The sequence below is a fragment of the Podarcis melisellensis genome (assembly GCF_964234715.1).
Source record: "Podarcis melisellensis genome assembly, chromosome: 7".
Classification (NCBI taxonomy): Eukaryota; Metazoa; Chordata; class Lepidosauria; order Squamata; family Lacertidae; genus Podarcis; species Podarcis melisellensis.
In genome coordinates this window covers 73,848,668-73,866,015 of record NC_138539.1, presented here as the reverse complement: position 1 = coordinate 73,866,015, position 17,348 = coordinate 73,848,668, and the positions used below count along the sequence as shown (strand labels likewise).

General features: G+C 40.9%; 1 protein-coding gene across 6 annotated transcripts in view; it reads right to left on the bottom strand.

Moving 5' to 3' along the window:
• Positions 1–324: 324 nt before the first annotated feature.
• Positions 325–17,348, bottom strand: part of CDH18 (cadherin 18) — a 603,832-nt gene continuing 586,808 nt past the window's right edge. For all 6 annotated transcript variants that reach the window (XM_081918195.1, XM_081918191.1, XM_081918192.1 and 3 more), the window contains 3 exons: positions 15,653–15,770; positions 5,183–5,434; positions 325–2,431 (listed from right to left, as the gene is read on the bottom strand). In XM_081918195.1, coding sequence (XP_081774321.1) covers positions 1,941–2,431; positions 5,183–5,434; positions 15,653–15,770 — 861 coding nt within the window. In that variant the 3' untranslated portion in view covers positions 325–1,940. The remainder of the gene's footprint in view (positions 2,432–5,182; positions 5,435–15,652; positions 15,771–17,348) is intronic.

The following is a 17,348-nucleotide window of genomic DNA, read 5'->3' as shown; positions in this document are numbered from 1 at the left end:
GATTTAAGAACTCTGACCCTCATGGATATGTCTTTTTGAATGATCCTGCAAATGCACATAGATGTGTAGGAAAATAAACAGTTACATATATGAGAAGGAAGCATTGAGTAGGATCCAGCCTTATCTGTGTGGGATCCTATGTAGCACAATAAATTATAAGGTAATTTCCCCATGCTCACAGGTTTACCTTGAATATTAAAGTTGTACCTCACCATTTTATTCACGAGCTTGGGGTAGTTAACTTGGGAGAGGGGTCCCCGGTGACCTCAGTGTTGCAAAGAAACAAGAGATTGCAACACCAATAGTGCACAAAAGAGCTATATCTTTCTTGGTCAATGTTTATTACAATAGAATAAATCTTTTATTTATTTATTTTTTTTAATGGAATACCCAACATGTTTTGAAGGACCCAAGCAGCTTTATCTGTATAAAGCTGGATTTAAAATACACTAGAAGTAATATAAAATATGCATACAATCTTCAACAAGTGACCCAAAACAGCATAAATCTTACATATACTTACCAAACTTAAATAATTAGACATAAAATAAGGGCATGTCCCTCCAAACATATTGGGTGTTGCCACAGTAAATAATAGTTCTATTGTCTTACAATAAATTTTGAGAACATTTTAAGATACTTTTACAGCTCTACTTTGCACTCCGGTGATGTGCATGTCTTGTACTGCTGCTGCCCTTTGGACCACTGCATTGCACGACCCAGACCCGTTTAACTTCTGAGATGGGAATCGCATCGTTTGCCTTCAGGTTGTTTTTTGCACCCAAAGTCTTCCCATTGATGCTGAACCTGACATTGGAATTGCCTGATAATGCTCTCTATGCCATCCTGTGAAGATACAGAAAATGGCTACGACAACACCTTATCAAGTGACAAATTTCTTTTGGGATTTAGAGCAGCAATATGATTGGCAATATCTTATCTGCATTCACCAATCCCAATGAAGACCAGGCAACCCAAGCTGTTGCATAGCTTAACACATAATAAAACAATGGCTTAAAAACCAAACCAAACTGAGAAAGCCTTTTCATCTTCTCCTTCATGGCAGAAAGACATTTTATATTGTTCAATTTAATTTTTTTTTTTTAAAAAAATCTGTTGTTGTATTTGAAATGCTGTTAAAAGTAGCAGGCAAAATAACAATAAAAATGGAAGCAACAGCTTCGATACCACTCAGTAACAGCAAAGTTCTGGCAGTGGGAGGGTGGAATTATGAGGTTCAATAGAATGCTTGGTTCATGAGCTCACCATGGATGGGAAGATTAGGATTGGCCCATTAAAATGTGTCACCCCCAATAGATGTTGGCATATAAATAAAATTCAGATGGGTGTTAGTATGGGCAGACACTAAAATGGCACTTAATTGAGTAATTCCATTACACCCTTCTGAAAGAAGTAGTATTCCTGGGATGTATTACAACAGAAGCAAATGACCTCTCCCCATCATTACCTTAACCCCTCTAAACTTATAAGCAGAGCTAGACGCATTATTTCAACTAGCCAAACAAGATTTGTTCTTCTCACAAGTAGGCATCACTATAGACTCAATGTAGCTCTGGGTATATTTAGGGATATTAAAGTAATATTGGCCATTGCTTGGTTTACTTAGGGTATCGTTACTGATACTGCACCACAGACTTTATTGAGCAATTAAAAATATACACAAAGGGACAATCTTTTCCTTTGGGGCATATCTTTTTCTGTTTCTTCTTCCAAATTTCCATCCAATTGAAGAACCCAGTTTCAAATGTGAAAAGGGCACTTGTTTCTACAGTAACTGTGTACATCAGTTTGCTCCAAGTACTGTATTTCTATAATATATTCAGATAAAGATTGTTTGCTGTTGAACCACTGCTGTCGTTATGTCTCCAAGTTGCTTGGGGAACTAAAATGTTCCGTATTTGAGGAATGATAACGAGAATTTAAGTTGTTCTTTCAGATTCTATTTCTCCATAAAGTTCAGCTAGCTTCTTAAACTCTGGTCCCCAGTCACCAAGGTAATTATAATCCTGATCAGAATGTGTAGTGGCTGAATCCAAGCTGCTGATAGATCCAGCTTCTGACCTTTGACCCTCATATGCGTAAGTCTGTAGGGAATCATATGGGGGCACACTAGGATCGAGGTCTGCTTCTGCCAATCTTTGCTTAATAAATTCCTGAACATCTATACTGTCAAGACAGGATGAAGTGGGATGCTTAGGGGTGGGTTTGACTTCAGGCCGCACATCCCGCCGATACTTCAGTTCCTCAGCAGCTGATGGGTTCCGCAGGGCAGTGATGTCAAAAGCCTCCGTGTCTTCCTCACCTCCTCCTTCATCATCATAGGTAACAACATTTTCCCGGACGTCCTCCTCCGAAATAATCAGAGGCTCTTTTTTGCTGCGTCTTAGTGTGATGAAAAGGACCACTATTGCTGAGAAAATTCAAGATAGCAGATTAGAAGGGCTGCTGGCTGATTAAATGATATTTTTTATGCTGATGAATCATATAGCTTTTAGCAGATTCATCTATCAATTCATTAACTGATTAAAGTGAAATAAATGTGCATGATACCAAAACTTCCCATATAGGTTCTTCTCTGAGATACTGTAAGAAGTGAAAGTTAAACTAATCTCTCCCCCCCCCACCCCATAATATTACATAATCTAATTACAAGGTATCAACGTATTTTCTGGAATTTGACAAGACCCAAGTATCTCTCAGTTTCTTTGAATAATCTATCCTTCCCCTGTCGTCAGCTTGCCTTATCTGTGTCACCCCCCCCCCTTTTCTGGCTACTTTCCAGATTTAAAATATCTAACTATTATACTCTGGGAGAGTTTTCACTTTCTCGTGCTTGGAAATGTTTGCTTTACTTGCTCCTAACATATCCAAAACAACAGCCTTGAAGAAGAAATAAAAAATATGACTGGAACCCTTTTCAGTAAATTTACCTACTATCAAAATAAAATTTACCACTCAATGCTACCATTAATTGTGAAAAGGAAAGCAATATTTAATAGTTTCCTTTATGGGCTCAATTCTAGTCACACACTAGGACAAAAAGAAATGAATGAATGAATAAAATAACCAAGTCTGCCCTGATGTGCAACACTTAGTGATTAAAATTAGCCCCACCAACCATCAACAAAACTTAAGTTTATGAATGTACCAAAAGAATTAAAGATTATTGCTCTCGAGATGAAGTTTGCCTGACAGGTCGATAGACATGAAATACCTGCTTTCAATAAATTAAAGCTGTAGCAGTGGTGTATACAATGATTCCATAATTAAATATATCTAGATCCTAATAATATTGTTGCATGCTATCCCCAATCTCCACTTCAGTGTGGGATGTCAGGGAATTCCAGGCACTCTTACCAGGGTCTGTGTTTCCTTTTGGACAATGAAGCACAACAGAGACCATGGCGTCTTTACCATATACAGCTCATTTACACATATATGCAACCTGAGCATTACAATCTGAGAGCGTTCTTGGTTGTCCCATGGCCAAAGTCTTGGATGCCAGCAGAAATCAGCCATGACCCTCTGTCCCCTGTCCCAACTTGCTGCTTGCAGACTGACACTCCCCCCCCCCCAGCTCACATCAGGCAAATTGCAATCCTGAAACTTCCACCTCCTAAAAACTCTCACACTGTCTTATGACAACTATTGCTCAGTGGAAGGAGGGGCTCCCACTCACTTGTTGTCTGGTGCAGCCTATATCTGCCTATACCTGCTTCTTAATGGCTCTTCTCCTGTTCCCTTTCTTATCCTTGATGGTTCTTCTCCCAGGCGATCTCCTGAATGGGAAAACCTGTCTGGCAGACCCTCTTAATACTCCAAGCATTGATCAAACACCAGCACCCACTCATTCCAGGCACCCACAAACTCTAGCACCCCCAAAACCCATAATATTATATTTAAATAGGTCTAAATCTTAATGATTTTTTCTCACAAGTTAGGAAGATATTACTTGCCACATTAATAATTTGTGCACAGGTATTAATGGGGTGGGGTAAAATCTCGTTTTTTTGTTTTTTTTTTACAGTTGAGGGATGAAAGGCTGCCGCAAATTATTATCACAAATTTTCTTGGAACTTAAGCATAACTAACTCTTTTTTTCAGGATTGGGGCCACTGGGAATGGGTATAAGCAATTGTAAAATGGACACTGACCAAAACCACTCAGATGAGGACATGGCAGGAATGAAGGATTTCAATATCACTTAATGAGACTATAAAAAATTTATGGGGGGGGGGGCAAGCAAAAATGGATTGTTCCTTATCAGAAATTTCAAACACTAAAATAAAAACTTCCCTGGAGAACGGAAGCAATGAAGATTGCTAATGAAGATATTTAAGAATAATGTCATACATTGAAGAACTTCCTTTATCTGGATAAAGATTCACTTCTTTAATTTCTAACAATATTAGTATATGGGTCATTATAGATTCATCCCATTGTGAGCAGCATTTGTTCTTCAAAGGGACTTTCTTCTCAAGCTCTGTTTAGTGTGCAAATATACATATAAAGACAGTATGAGCAGGTTGAGTCAGAGCCAAATGAGAGGGAATATTAGCTAATTAGCTAATTTATTCAGATAAATCTAAGCACATAAAGTATTCAGAGAAAATGCATTTCCAAGGACATTTATCTAATAGAATCATCTTCTTGCCTGCACTGTCCCTTGCCCCTCTTGATGATGCTTTGTGTCGTTATCAGCTCATCCCACAGAGATAATTAGCAAATGGCTTTCATACACTCCTGAAAGTCCTTCTGGCAGAGGAATCTGTTTCAAAAGGATTCTCCACCTTTCTTCTTTTTATTACTTCCCCCAAGAGTACTGGACATGCAACTCGAATTGGTTCCTGAAAATCTTACCAAATTACCTGGGTAGATCAGCAGTGCTAATTACTTAGTGACCTCTGCAAAATTAATTCCACAGGATGCCAGCAGTTCAGCTGTCTGCTTTAAAGGCTTCTTGGTCCTATTAATTTTAACTAAAGTCTTTACCAAAAAAAAATTAATATAAAAAAAAATCAAAGCTTTGTATTTCTAATTACCTCCTATCACAAGTGATTCCTGGTTCAGAATGACATTATACTGAAAAAGCCACATTGTTTCTGTGATCATTTGAAGGCCACAGAAAGGACACCGGTATTTAATTCTGAGAGAGGCTTACCCAGGAGAATGACGACACACAGCAGGATGGCAATTAAGGCCCCCGTACTCAATCCTGCAGAGGAGAGGAATGCCTCTGCATGACAGGTCCTCACCCTCCCGTCTCTTTCACACGCACACACTCGTATCACAAGGGTGGCGCTACTGCTGAGAGAAGGGATCCCTCCGTCAGAGATCACCACGGGGAGGTAATACACATCCTGAGTCGTCCGACTAAATCTCCTCCGCCTGGTCAGGATACTGGCTGTGTTATCTACAAGAAGAGAAAGCGAGTCAGAGTAATCTTAATTAATAATTGCATTTAGTCATCATCATCATCATTTATTATTTATACCCCACCCATCTGGCTGGGTTTCCCCAGCCACTCTGGACGGCTCCCAACAGAATATTAAAAACACAATAAAACATCAGACTTTAAAAACTCCCCTAAACAGGGTTGCCTTCAGATGTCTTCTAGAAGTCAGATAGTTGTTCCTTGACATCTGGTGGGAGGGCGTTCCACAGGGCGGGTGCCATTACTGAGAAGGCCCTCTGCCTGGTTCCCTGTAACTTCACTTCTCACAGTAAGGGAACCACCAGAAGGCACTTGGAGCTGGAAATCAGTATCTGGGCTGAACGATGGGGGTGGAGATGCTCCTTCGGGTATACTGGGTTGAGGCTGTTTAGGGCTTTAAAGGTCATCACTAACACTTTGCATTGTGCTCGGAAATGTACTGGGAGCCAATGTAGGTCTTTCAGGACCGGTGTTATATGGTCTCGGTGGCCACTCCCAGTCACCAGTCTAGATGCTGCATTCTGGATTAATTGTAGTTTCCAGGTCACCTTCAAAGGTAGCCCCCTATACAGTGCATTGCAATAGTACAAGCAGGAGATAACTAGAGCATGCAGCACTCAGGCGAGACTGTCTGTGGGTAGGTAGGGTCTCAGCCTGCGTACCAGATGGAGCAGGTAAACAGCTGCCCTAGACAAAGAACTGACCTGCACCTCCATGGACAGCTGTGAGTCCAAAATGACTCCCAGGTTGTGCCCCTGGTCCTTCAGGGGCACAGTTGCCTCATTCAGGACCAGGGAGTCCCCCATACCTGCTCGCCCCCTGTCCCCCCAAAACAGTACTTCTGTCTTGTCAGGATTCTGCCTCAATCTGTTAGCCACCATCCATCCTCCAACTGCCTCCCAACATTCTGGTCTTATGCCATGTCCCCCATTCCGTCACCCATACAGACTTGCTGGTAACCCACATGGCAATAAAGGGGCAATCTCAGGATCCATCTTGGTGAAAAAGTTGATACAACCCTTTTCAACAAGGTAGAATCTCTTCTCTATCCCAGCTGTGGACAATGAACAACAGTACTATGTCACATCACACCATTTGCATCTATTTAAAATCAGGGCACTGAGTAAAAGTCAATCCACTTCTAATATAAGATTACAATTCAAGCAATATTATTCTTTCTGGATTCCTTTTTTATTTTTACATATATAACAAAGGGTGGAGGAAGCAGTCTTTTTTTCCCTGCCTTTTTAAAAACAATGGCTCTGCTTTCTTGCCATACAAAGTTAATCACAGAGTTCTTTTTTTAGTTTCTCTTCAAATAGGTGATTTCGCTCAACTACTATTGAGAATTGTACAGATATCAATCACATTCTTGCTTCTCTGTATATATGCCAACACTGGTATTATGCTCATGCAAGATAAAAAATAAAAAAATAGTTCTATGCATTTGCAAGAGTGAAATACCACAAATGTTGATATCTGCACGGGCAGCTACTCCTCTCCCCATATTTTTATTATTTGTAAACAGCTAAGGCATGCACAATTGCATCTGGAGAACTGTGAAAAATAGTGAATCACAAAATTCGCACTTGCAAATTCATGGGGTAGCTGTTTGTGATTGACATGGATGCTTTAGTTGAGATTCCTGCATCGCCTGGGCTTGGACTTGATGACCTTCAGTCCAACTCTACAATTCTATGATTCCATTATTGTGTCTCTTCAGTTCAGAATTCAAAAGGAGTGAATTTCTGAAGCACCCCCCGCCCCCATGGAGCTTGCCTTCTTGTGGTGTTGGAGTTTATCACGGCTTCAAGCTGCTGTGGTTTTCAAATCTGGCAAGCTAGCTTATTCGCTGGGCCCACATTTGAGCTCTGCCTTGATCAACACTTGCTGGTTTTGTTTTTCCCCACCAATTATTTGCATTATGGGGCTGGAGTCCTGGTAATGGACTGCACCGATTTCATCTTCCCGAACAACTGATTTGAAAGGAGAACCTTTTGGCAATTTGTGAGTAGGCAGGCAAGATCTGCCCTGGTTCTGATTTTCCTGCACACGGTTTCATTTCAAGCCTTGATTCAAAAGACTGGTAAGTGACTTCATATCACATCCACACACTTTTGCAATCAATAAAGATACTGTATCATGTATCATTGTCTATACAGTACATTTCACATAAAAATCTAACCCGAAGTAGAAAAAAACAACATAGGAATTTATCTTTTTCTGCTACAGCATGATGTAGAGAAACTAGTTTAAAAGCTTTAAAAGTATAAAAGCCCCTTGTCGCCTTACTCTTACTTCTTGTTTTATTTTATGAAAGTAGTAGCAGGGTCTGACTTCCTTGCTTTGCTGTCGGCTAACTGAAAAATCTTTAATAGTTCCAACACCATTTCCCCCCTGAAGTTATAATGAGATTCTATTGGTCTAGATTCCAAGCTAATAAAGAGTATGAGAGCCTGAATAGACTGGCATTTATGACTGCTATACTATTTAAGAGTGACTTCATGAAAGGCTTGCAGCGTGATCTTCAGAATTTCATTCTACCATAGGTCAGTTCAAATGAATGAAGCCAGCAGAGCAGTTTAAGAATGGGAAGAAAGCATGGTCCCTGCAGAAATATATACACCATACTGCTGGTAACATACTTAGAAAGGTGCATCGTCATATCCTATAGTTACATAGAGTTGCCAAAAGGTAATGTTGAGTGGTTCCTTCCTTGTCCCAAGAGGGAGTTAAAAAAATGAAGGTTATAGCTTCTGGATAAATGTCTTTGTAGTTCAAGAATGGCAACATCAACCCCACCATATGGGAATCCCTCGCAGATGACCACAGTGCCTGGAGACAAACAGACAGGCAGTGACCAGAAGATGAATGACCACTGGGAGGAGCACAAAGAGAGGAAATGCCATGGTGCATCGGCAGCAGAACAACCGGATGTCTTCATCTGCCTCAGATGCAACAAAACATCTCTCTCCTGTATTGGTCTCTACAGCCACAGCAGGCTCCCAATGCAGACATATGCCAATCAAATTAAATGTAGAGTTGCTTCATAATGGGTAGAAGTGGACCACTCAGTGGAGCAGAGCTGCTGTGCTAGTTTCCCAGCTGGTAGGTTGCTGTTGCTTCCAGGAGGGTTGAGGTGGTGGGGAGTGTGTGTGTAACAGCTTAGTTGACGAACAAATCGGCTCCCGAATGCCAAAAACTCGGAAGTAAGTCTTCCAGTTTCTGAACATTTTTCGGAAGCCAAACATCCAATGTGGTTGTTTCTGTGATGGCTGCACCAATTGGAAGCCGCACCTTGGTTTTTCAATGTTTTGGGAGTTGAACGGACTTCCGGAATGGATTAAGTTCAAGAACCAAGGTTCCACTGTATGCATAGCAACCAGATTGGCTGTGCTAATGCATTTGCACTCCACCACCTCACCTCCTGCAAGCAACAGCAGAGCCATTGTGGTGTAGTGGTTAAGAGTGGCTGACTCGTAATCTGGTGAACCGGGTTCGCGTTTCCGCTCCTCCACATGCAGCTGCTGGGTGACCATGGGCCAGTCACACTTCTTTGAAGTCTCTCAGCCCCACTCACCTCAGAGAGTGTTTGTTGTGGGGGAGGAAGGGAAAGGAGAATGTTAGCTGCTTTGAGACTCCTTCGGGTAGTGATAAAGCTGGATATCAAATCCAAACTACCACTACTCCTCTTCTTCTTCTTCTTCTTCTTCTTCTTCTTCTTCTTCTTCTTCTTCTTCTTCTTCTTCTTCTTCTCTCCCTGTCTTAGTAAGCAGCAGAGACCCACAGGCCTGGAAGCTAGCATACCAAGTCCTGTTCTACAAAACATAGCTTTTTTGTTTTTTAAGGAATTGGACCACTGGTCCACTCAGCTCAGGACTGTCTATAATGGCTGAGAGTGCCTCTGCAGGATTTCCACGAGAGAGCTTTCTCGTGCCAGTCAGGAGCTACTGAACCTGAGACCTTCTGCATGCAAAGGATATGTCATTGTAATTTTATCCTGAGACCTGTGGGGATAGGGTGGTATACAAATTTAATTAATCAATTAATCAACCAATCAATTAATAATATGCTCAGCCATTGAGGAACAACACGTCCTCAATAAGCTTGTGGCATTTTGGCCTAGCTGAGGAATGACAGCCAGGCCATGCTACAATTTATACCCAGCTGCAGGCCCAGTCAATGCTGATTGGTCAGCCTGCCCACCCCCGGGGGGGGGAGGTCCACCCAAAGCCCACCAGCCTGACCAATCACCATCAGGCAGTCAACCAAATCCGGGTCTCTTGCTGGACACCACAGGGCTCGTGGTTTGGCTGCAAAACCTCCCACCAATTAAGGTAAGTGAACTTCTCCAGCAAGAGCTGCAACTGATCCCACCCCCCACCCCCAAGCAAAAGGTTAAGGTGAATTTCTGGGGTTGTACTCTGACAAAAATCTAAGAAATTTTAAGGAAAACAAAAGGAAGCTTTGTTAAAATTGGGGAATTCTTTTCAGGAATGTCTATACATCATTACCTGAGATTCAGGACCAATCTTTATTTAAAAGCAAAGTGTTCATGCTTGTTACATTGTAATGAATGCACCAACATTCTGTACATTGCATTATTAACAGCAACCACAGCCTTGAAAGTAAGGTGCTCCAGCCATCCATTCTCCAGCCATCCATTCTCCATCTGAACTCGCCTGGGATGATTTTCTAGTGCTGTCCAGATAGTACAGTGGTATCTTGGGTTAAGTACTTAATTCGTTCCGGAGGTCCGTTCTTAACCTGAAACTGTTCTTAAGCTGAAGCACCACTTTAGCTAATGGGGCCTCCTGCTGCCGCCGCGGTGCCAGAACACGATTTCTGTTCTCATCCTGAAGCAAAGTTCTTAACCTGAGGTACTATTTCTGGGTTAGCAGAGTCTGTAACCTGAAGCGTATGTAGCCTGAAGCGTATGTAACCCGAGGTACCACTGTATTGGGTTTTAATTCTCATCACCCTCATCATTGGCCAATGCTTGCTGAGGGTGATGGAGATGGAGCTCAAGATATGGAGGACACCACATTGGCTATTGCCAGGCTAGGCAGTCTTTTTACAGCTGATCAGGAAAGCACAGCCTCCTCTTTGCCCCATGCAGCAATATTTTTTTTTTAAAAAAAAAAAAGAGTAAGTGACCCATTACATTTGGGTACAGCAGCCGTGACAAACATGCTGACTTAAAAAGACGTGGAGTCAAGCTTTGCAGGGTCTGAAAAAAGTGAGCCTGGGTGGAATAAAGTTTAAATTCACACAGAAGGCATGAGTAGCAGTCAAGCGATGATGAAAGAATTTAAGCACAGAAGATTAGCTGCAAAGCTCCAAAGGGTGGGGAGAGAATGAAAATGAAAATGGAAGGGCAGATATGAGACAAAAGGAACAGATAACAACAGACAGGGGAAAGGATATTCTGAAGATGAAAATCCAAGCCAGGGGTGGGGTGGGGGGGAAGAAATGAAAAGCACAAAAGATGGAAAGGATGTACGTTTGAAAAAATCCCAAGGCAAGTTTGAGACACAATGAAACAAAATCTGAAAGATGAAGTTGGCAATGGTAACAATATAATGGTTGAAGGAATCTAGGAAAACCAGAGCTTAATAAAAAGCTTTGGGAAAGCTTGTCAAATCGGGGTGGGGTGAGGATATTTGCAGGATAAAATAAATACGTACAAGTCAAGGGCCTGAAAGGAACTGAGTACTTTCATTATTTTATTTTTCCTTAAACACATAGATCCTCCAAAAAGGAAGAATGAAGCAAAAGGTCATGATTCCAAAAGGCCCCTGACCCCTGGACTCCCTTTGAAAGCTTTGGAGAAGGAAGATCTATGCTCATATGCAGTCAGGCATTTGTCTTTTTAAAATTGACAGCAACAGCTGCCTATAATCTTCTTGGTTCTGGAGAGGAATTCAATTCAGGGGCATCATTTGGATGGGGGTTTAATTTAACTTTCCCCAGCCTAATTTATCTACATGCTTCTTGTGATTGGTTAACCTAGAGCAGAAAGAATGCTGAATGGGTGCAATGGAAAGCTGGGAACTGATATACATGTGGGAACAGGGACAAAATGTTGTAGCTTGGATTGCTCTGGTTCAGGGGGTCCATGCTACTTCCAAGATCTCTATTCCTACCAGTTTCCTACCCCATTCCTCAAACAAAAACTTAGTATTTGGTGGCTATTATGCATTCTCTCTTGTCATTGGACTATGTCAGACATGTTCAACTTTCAAGAGACTGAGATCTACTCCCAAGTATTAAAAAACTGGCAGTGATCTACCAAAGTTGTTGAGCTTTTTTTTAGGAAGCTACCCATTTTGTGGTATTTTGCTGCTACCTACTTCTTGTGCAACATGAAGCCCTTTTGGCTACTTAAAGAAGTCCTTTTGGCTACTATTCTTAACCATTACCCACTCCAGGTGTTTGTGGGTTTTTTTGGTTTTCCAGTATTTACTTGAAATTAAATACCAAATAGAACTGGGGGACTGTTCACAGCCCTAGTATTCAATAAACTGTCTTGTCTTTCCACTGGTACTCAGCCACTTCACTATACTCAACAGAAACATTTCTGGGTGAGAATACATTGTTACAAAAGTTGGGTGCCTCCCCTCTCTCTGCTGAATGACAGCAATAGTCCATGGGGTTCCAGACACTCACCCAGGGTCTGTGTTCCTTTGGAGAATTGAGACATGGTAGAGACTGTTGTACCTTTAAGAAATATGGTTTATTCACCTATTTACACCTTCAGTGTGCATGGAAGGAGTCCAGATCTTACAGCATAGTCATTTCAATACGGGCTTGTCTCCCACAGAGGTGCAGCCCTGAAGCCTAAGCTATCTTTCCCAGCCAGCCTTCAGCCAGTCTGTCCAAGATGGATCCTAGTCTTCCCCGCCTCCCTTCTTTTTCCCAGCACACCTTATTAAAAACTCTCTTTTCCTGTCACTTCAAACCCACACCCCATCACTATGGCAAGCTTTGTCTGCCCAGACCATCAGCCCCTTTTTCCATGTTAATGCCTATCCCAGGTAAGGCTGTAGCTTGGGAAGGAATCTAAGCCTGTACATTTCCAGCGACCTCCAATCTTCCCTTCAATGCTCCAAATAATCAAAACCCTACCTATTATTAATTTCTAGGGTTGGGAGGGAGGATCCTGCCAAATTTATAACACTATTTTATATTCTGGCATGAGTATTCTCCATGAATATTTCAAAAAATAAAAAATCCCAGCACCTATCACTGTTGGTACCATAGACCTTTTATTGGTCTAGATACAGCCAAGTATCTTCTGAACAGGCTTGTCAAATATATTTCTTCTGACCTTACAATCCAAATAGTAAGGCATATTTTCTTGAATAATGTGAATCTTGGAAGAAAAGAACCCCAAGCTCCTGAAGAGTGAGGTACTGAATTAACATGACGTGGTTGCCTGGCTCCCTGTTCAAACAGGGTTGAATCAGTGTGACTTTTTTTGTTAAACTTGCCAGCTGGAACTGGGCTTTGTAATGAGCCCATCAGCACATGCTTGACTTCCTGGCCAGAAAGACAAATGATTATGTATTCCATCTTTCCACATGAATCTCGTCTCACATGGAGTTAGGTGGTTATGCAAGTCACCTCAGCTTGAGGATCCTAATTATATAAATTTCAATCTTGGAACTTTGAGCTTGCAGATAACATCTGCCTGAAATGCAACAAAGTCTTTAAAAGTTTGGAAGCACGATTCCCCAAAATCCACAGTCCACCTAGGGCAATTGTATCTCTCTTCCTCCATGCCAAAGAGTATGTTTATCTCAGACTAGTTATATTGAGCTACTGTACTGGAAAATGTATTGAATAAAGACTTTGGGGAAACTCCCAAAGCAACAGAGATATAATGGTAGAGCTATGGCAAGTGAATACCAGAGCACTTTGGAGAATACTTGTTCATTTATTATTCACAATCTGAGGATTTTTAAAAAAAACATATTACCATAAAATGCCAGGAGAAGGGGATATGGGAGATACTGCTTTGTGTCTTTCCTTCTGGCAAATTTTAATTTGTTGCCCAACACTATTTGCATGAAGTCTTTCAACTGATTTAGGCTATAAAAATATGATTAAAGATGGGTATTATATACCTGTATCTTTAGGTTTCGTTTTTTAACATTTTCCAGGTGAGACTTGACAAATCTTACCTTGTTGACAGGTTCTCGTGTTTTGGGGTTCAGCTATTTGCACACATTTGTATTCTTTAAAATAAACAGCAAAGCCCTCCACACACTTAAGGATCCAATAAACAGAACTCACGTGTTTTTGAAATACACTTTTTTTTATCACTGTTTCAAATTCTTTTTTCGGGAAGGGTCTAATTGCATCTTGGTCTACTAAATGCAATGCCCAAATCCTTAAGAAAGTAGAAACCCTAAAAGCCCTTCTTTGGATTTCTCAGTTGCCTTTAATTCTTAGTCATGCTGGCCACATGACCCGGAGGCTGTCTGCGGACAAACGCCGGCTCCCTCAGCCTATAGAGCAAGATGAGCGCTGCAACCCCAGAGTCGTCCGCAACTGGACCTAACCTTTTTATCATTCTCATTCTTTTTTGCTTCAACTCTTTGTGTGCTTAAACAAATGTAGTGAAAAAATCACACCACCTACTCCTTGGCACATTCAGGGTAGTCCCACGGTTTGCCAGAGGTCCAATGATATTTAGGGAAACAAATAAGCAATCCGAATGTGACAGTGCCCTCAAAGCCGCCAGATCAATGGAAATTCAATTGCCACAGAATGGCTAAAAGCTGTTTTGTTTTTAACTAAGTGAACTGGGAAGGAGGAAGAGTGGATTGGTGTGACTGGCAAAGGAGAATGAAGAAAGAGAATGGCCTAGTTATAAATAAGGTACAGAAAATTATGTTGTCAGGATAGGTGGTGTAGTGGTTAAGAGCGGTGAACTCATAATCTGGTGAACCAGGTTCGCTTCCCCGCTCCTCCACATGCACCTTGGGCCAGTCACACTTCTCTGAAGTCTCTCAGCCTCACTCACCTCACAGAGTGTTGTGGGGGAGGAAGGGAAAGGAGATTATAAGCCGCTTTGAGACTCCTTAAGGGCAGTGAAAGGTGGGATATCAAGTGCAAACTCTTCTTCTTCTTCCTAGTTTATACTAAGAAGCTCCATTCAACTTCAAACTCAATATAACTTTAACAATAGGTGCCTGAGTTGCCTCTCCCACCTGCCTTCCCCATCCCTCTTCCCTTTAATGATCTTGGCTTTTAATGCAATGAGTAGGGAATGGGCTCTTATTTCTTGATTGCATGCAAGCTGCTCTGGGAGTCTGTTTGATTGAAAAATGTGATTAAAATGTTATAAACAAACAAACAAATGAATATGCAAGCTATCTTTAATGTTTTTAGGGAAGGATGTGAACGCTGTTCATAGACTCATCTGCAAAAAACCAAAATGGAGAAGGAAAAGTTGATTGAAGAATAAGCAGGCACAGAACGCTGACTAGCTGAAGGGGCAGGGGAGACGCTTGTTGAAGATATTTTTATTCTCACCCCTCTTTTAATAATAACAGATATGTTTGTTCATTGCTTTTAAATTCTTGTACCAAGTTCTTATCCCCTTGTTAAGAGTTGATATGGTTTTATGCCACAGCCTACTAGTTTTAGATTATTTGGCTTTTAGATTATTTTCATAATGCTAGTTTGTATTGTCTATAAGTGATTTCATTGTTTTGAACTTTGCTTTGCATTTTGTATTGTTAATAATGTTTGTAAACTCGCCAGAAGATTTATCCATTATACAGGTAATATATAAATGCAACAAATAAATGTTTAAAAAATGTAATATCTGTTATGGTTCTGTTCTTAGTGTCACCCAAGCAAGAAGCTAAAGTACAACTCTATAACCCAACAGAATTTTCAAAAATACCTTTAAACAACATGCAGAGTAACTCCAAAAGCTAATAAAATACAGAGCAGGGAAGAAATATTACAAGGTTATTTTCTTCCAAAACGATTCCTAGATATTCATCATTCACAACGCAAAGGTTATGAATATGAAGTCCTTGCTATATGAACCACTTCTGCCCTGACAGATGGTGGTTTTCACCCACTGACAAAAAAGATTATGAGAAAAGAAGTCATTCTGTTCAACGAGACATCCCAGACAAACACCAAGCCTTGCTTGCAGAGTAATGTGTGATTTACCTTCATTGTCCTTTAGCGTAAAGTTGGGATTCAAAGGGAAACTGTTGTCCAGAGAAAAGTGGAATCTTTGACCATTTGCAAAGTCATCTCTGTCCGTTGCACCGATAGTCTGGATAACCTGGAAGGAAAATTGAATTGTGGATGTGATGAACTTTGAACTGGATTCAGTTTTTGGCAGAACTTGGCAGGATCTTGTAAGCTGAGCTTTCTTTCACAATTTTCTACCTGCCTAGTGTCATAGTATGACTATTTTTCCATTAGCTGCATTATTATTATTATTATTATTATTATTATTATTATTACTACTATTACTACTGTTTTATTTCTCTGCTCAACACATTTCAGCAACAATGTAAAATTAACTAAACACATGCTCAGAATGTCAGTATGTCAAGAGTCTTAAATTCAAAGACATTCTGAAGATTTTGTTAGTTAGACATTTGCATTAATACCTACAGAAGAGGATTGATGTGTCACTTAAAAATTTCACATATAAGTTTATTTTCACTACCAGGCCTAATATTGGCATGCTACAGTCCAGTGATTCCAGTCTCCTTGGGACTTCTAATTCCACCCCTGGGAATTTTTGTTTGTCTTTGCTTGATTTTTTTTGGGGGGGGGGGGGCAAGAAGTTTATTTCCCAGTACAAAATGCCTACCTTGCATTGGATGTTTATTGTGTAGGTTTTTTTTAAAAAACAGAAACTCAAGAAACTTCCCTTGTTGACAATTTGCAATAATGGTGTACAAATATTTGGGGGTGCATAAATGCTTCCAAACTTTCACTTATGATTAGATTTAAAGTGAGTTGGTGGGGGGAGGGGGTCTTCCTCAGGGAAAACATCTGAGGAATTTTGAAAGAAGTCAAAAGTATTGTGATATGTTTACTGTTGATTCTCAGAGTGGTTTGAAATATTCCAAAGAGAGTCGACTCTGGTACGGAATGAAAGCCATACCATGTAATCCCAGTACAGTGGTACCTCGGGTTAAGAACTTAATTTATTCTGGAGGTCCGTTCTTAACCTGAAACTGTCCTTAACCTGAAGCACCACTTTAGCTAATGGAGCCTCCCACTGCCGCCGCACTGTTGCTGCGCAATTTCTGTTCTCATCCTGAAGCAAAGTTCTTAACCTGAGGTACTATTTCTTGGTTAGCGGAGTCTGTAACCTGGAGCGTCTGTAACCTGAAGTGTCTGCAACCCAAGGTACCACTGTATTTAACATTCCAGAAGAGAGGAGTGAAGCATTCTCACCTACTGGGTGCATTGAAGCGAATATACATCAGATATCTCCAATCTGTGCTCAGTCTTAAGCACAATGGCACTGCATTGGCACTCACAAGCCACCTTTCAGTTAGAGCCAGCATTGCTGACACAGTGCAATAACAGTTAACAGGGTCCTCCCCTCTTGCATTTGCATTGCCAGGCAAAACTATTAAATCTGAGAGATCGTTACATCAGGGTTTATGTTATTTCCCCCGTTGTAACTCAGCAGTGAATTGTGGGATAAGAAAGGACACAGCAGATATGTGGTTTTATTTTGTCCTATGCAAATGTAAAGATAAACTGTTGAACAACATCGTTCTAGCACTGGGAAATAAAACATAAGACCTGGAGGGGAAAAACCTCTGTCATCCACCCACATCGGCAGATTGCTGGAATACAATTCAAAATGGATGCATTTTATTCTGTGCATTTG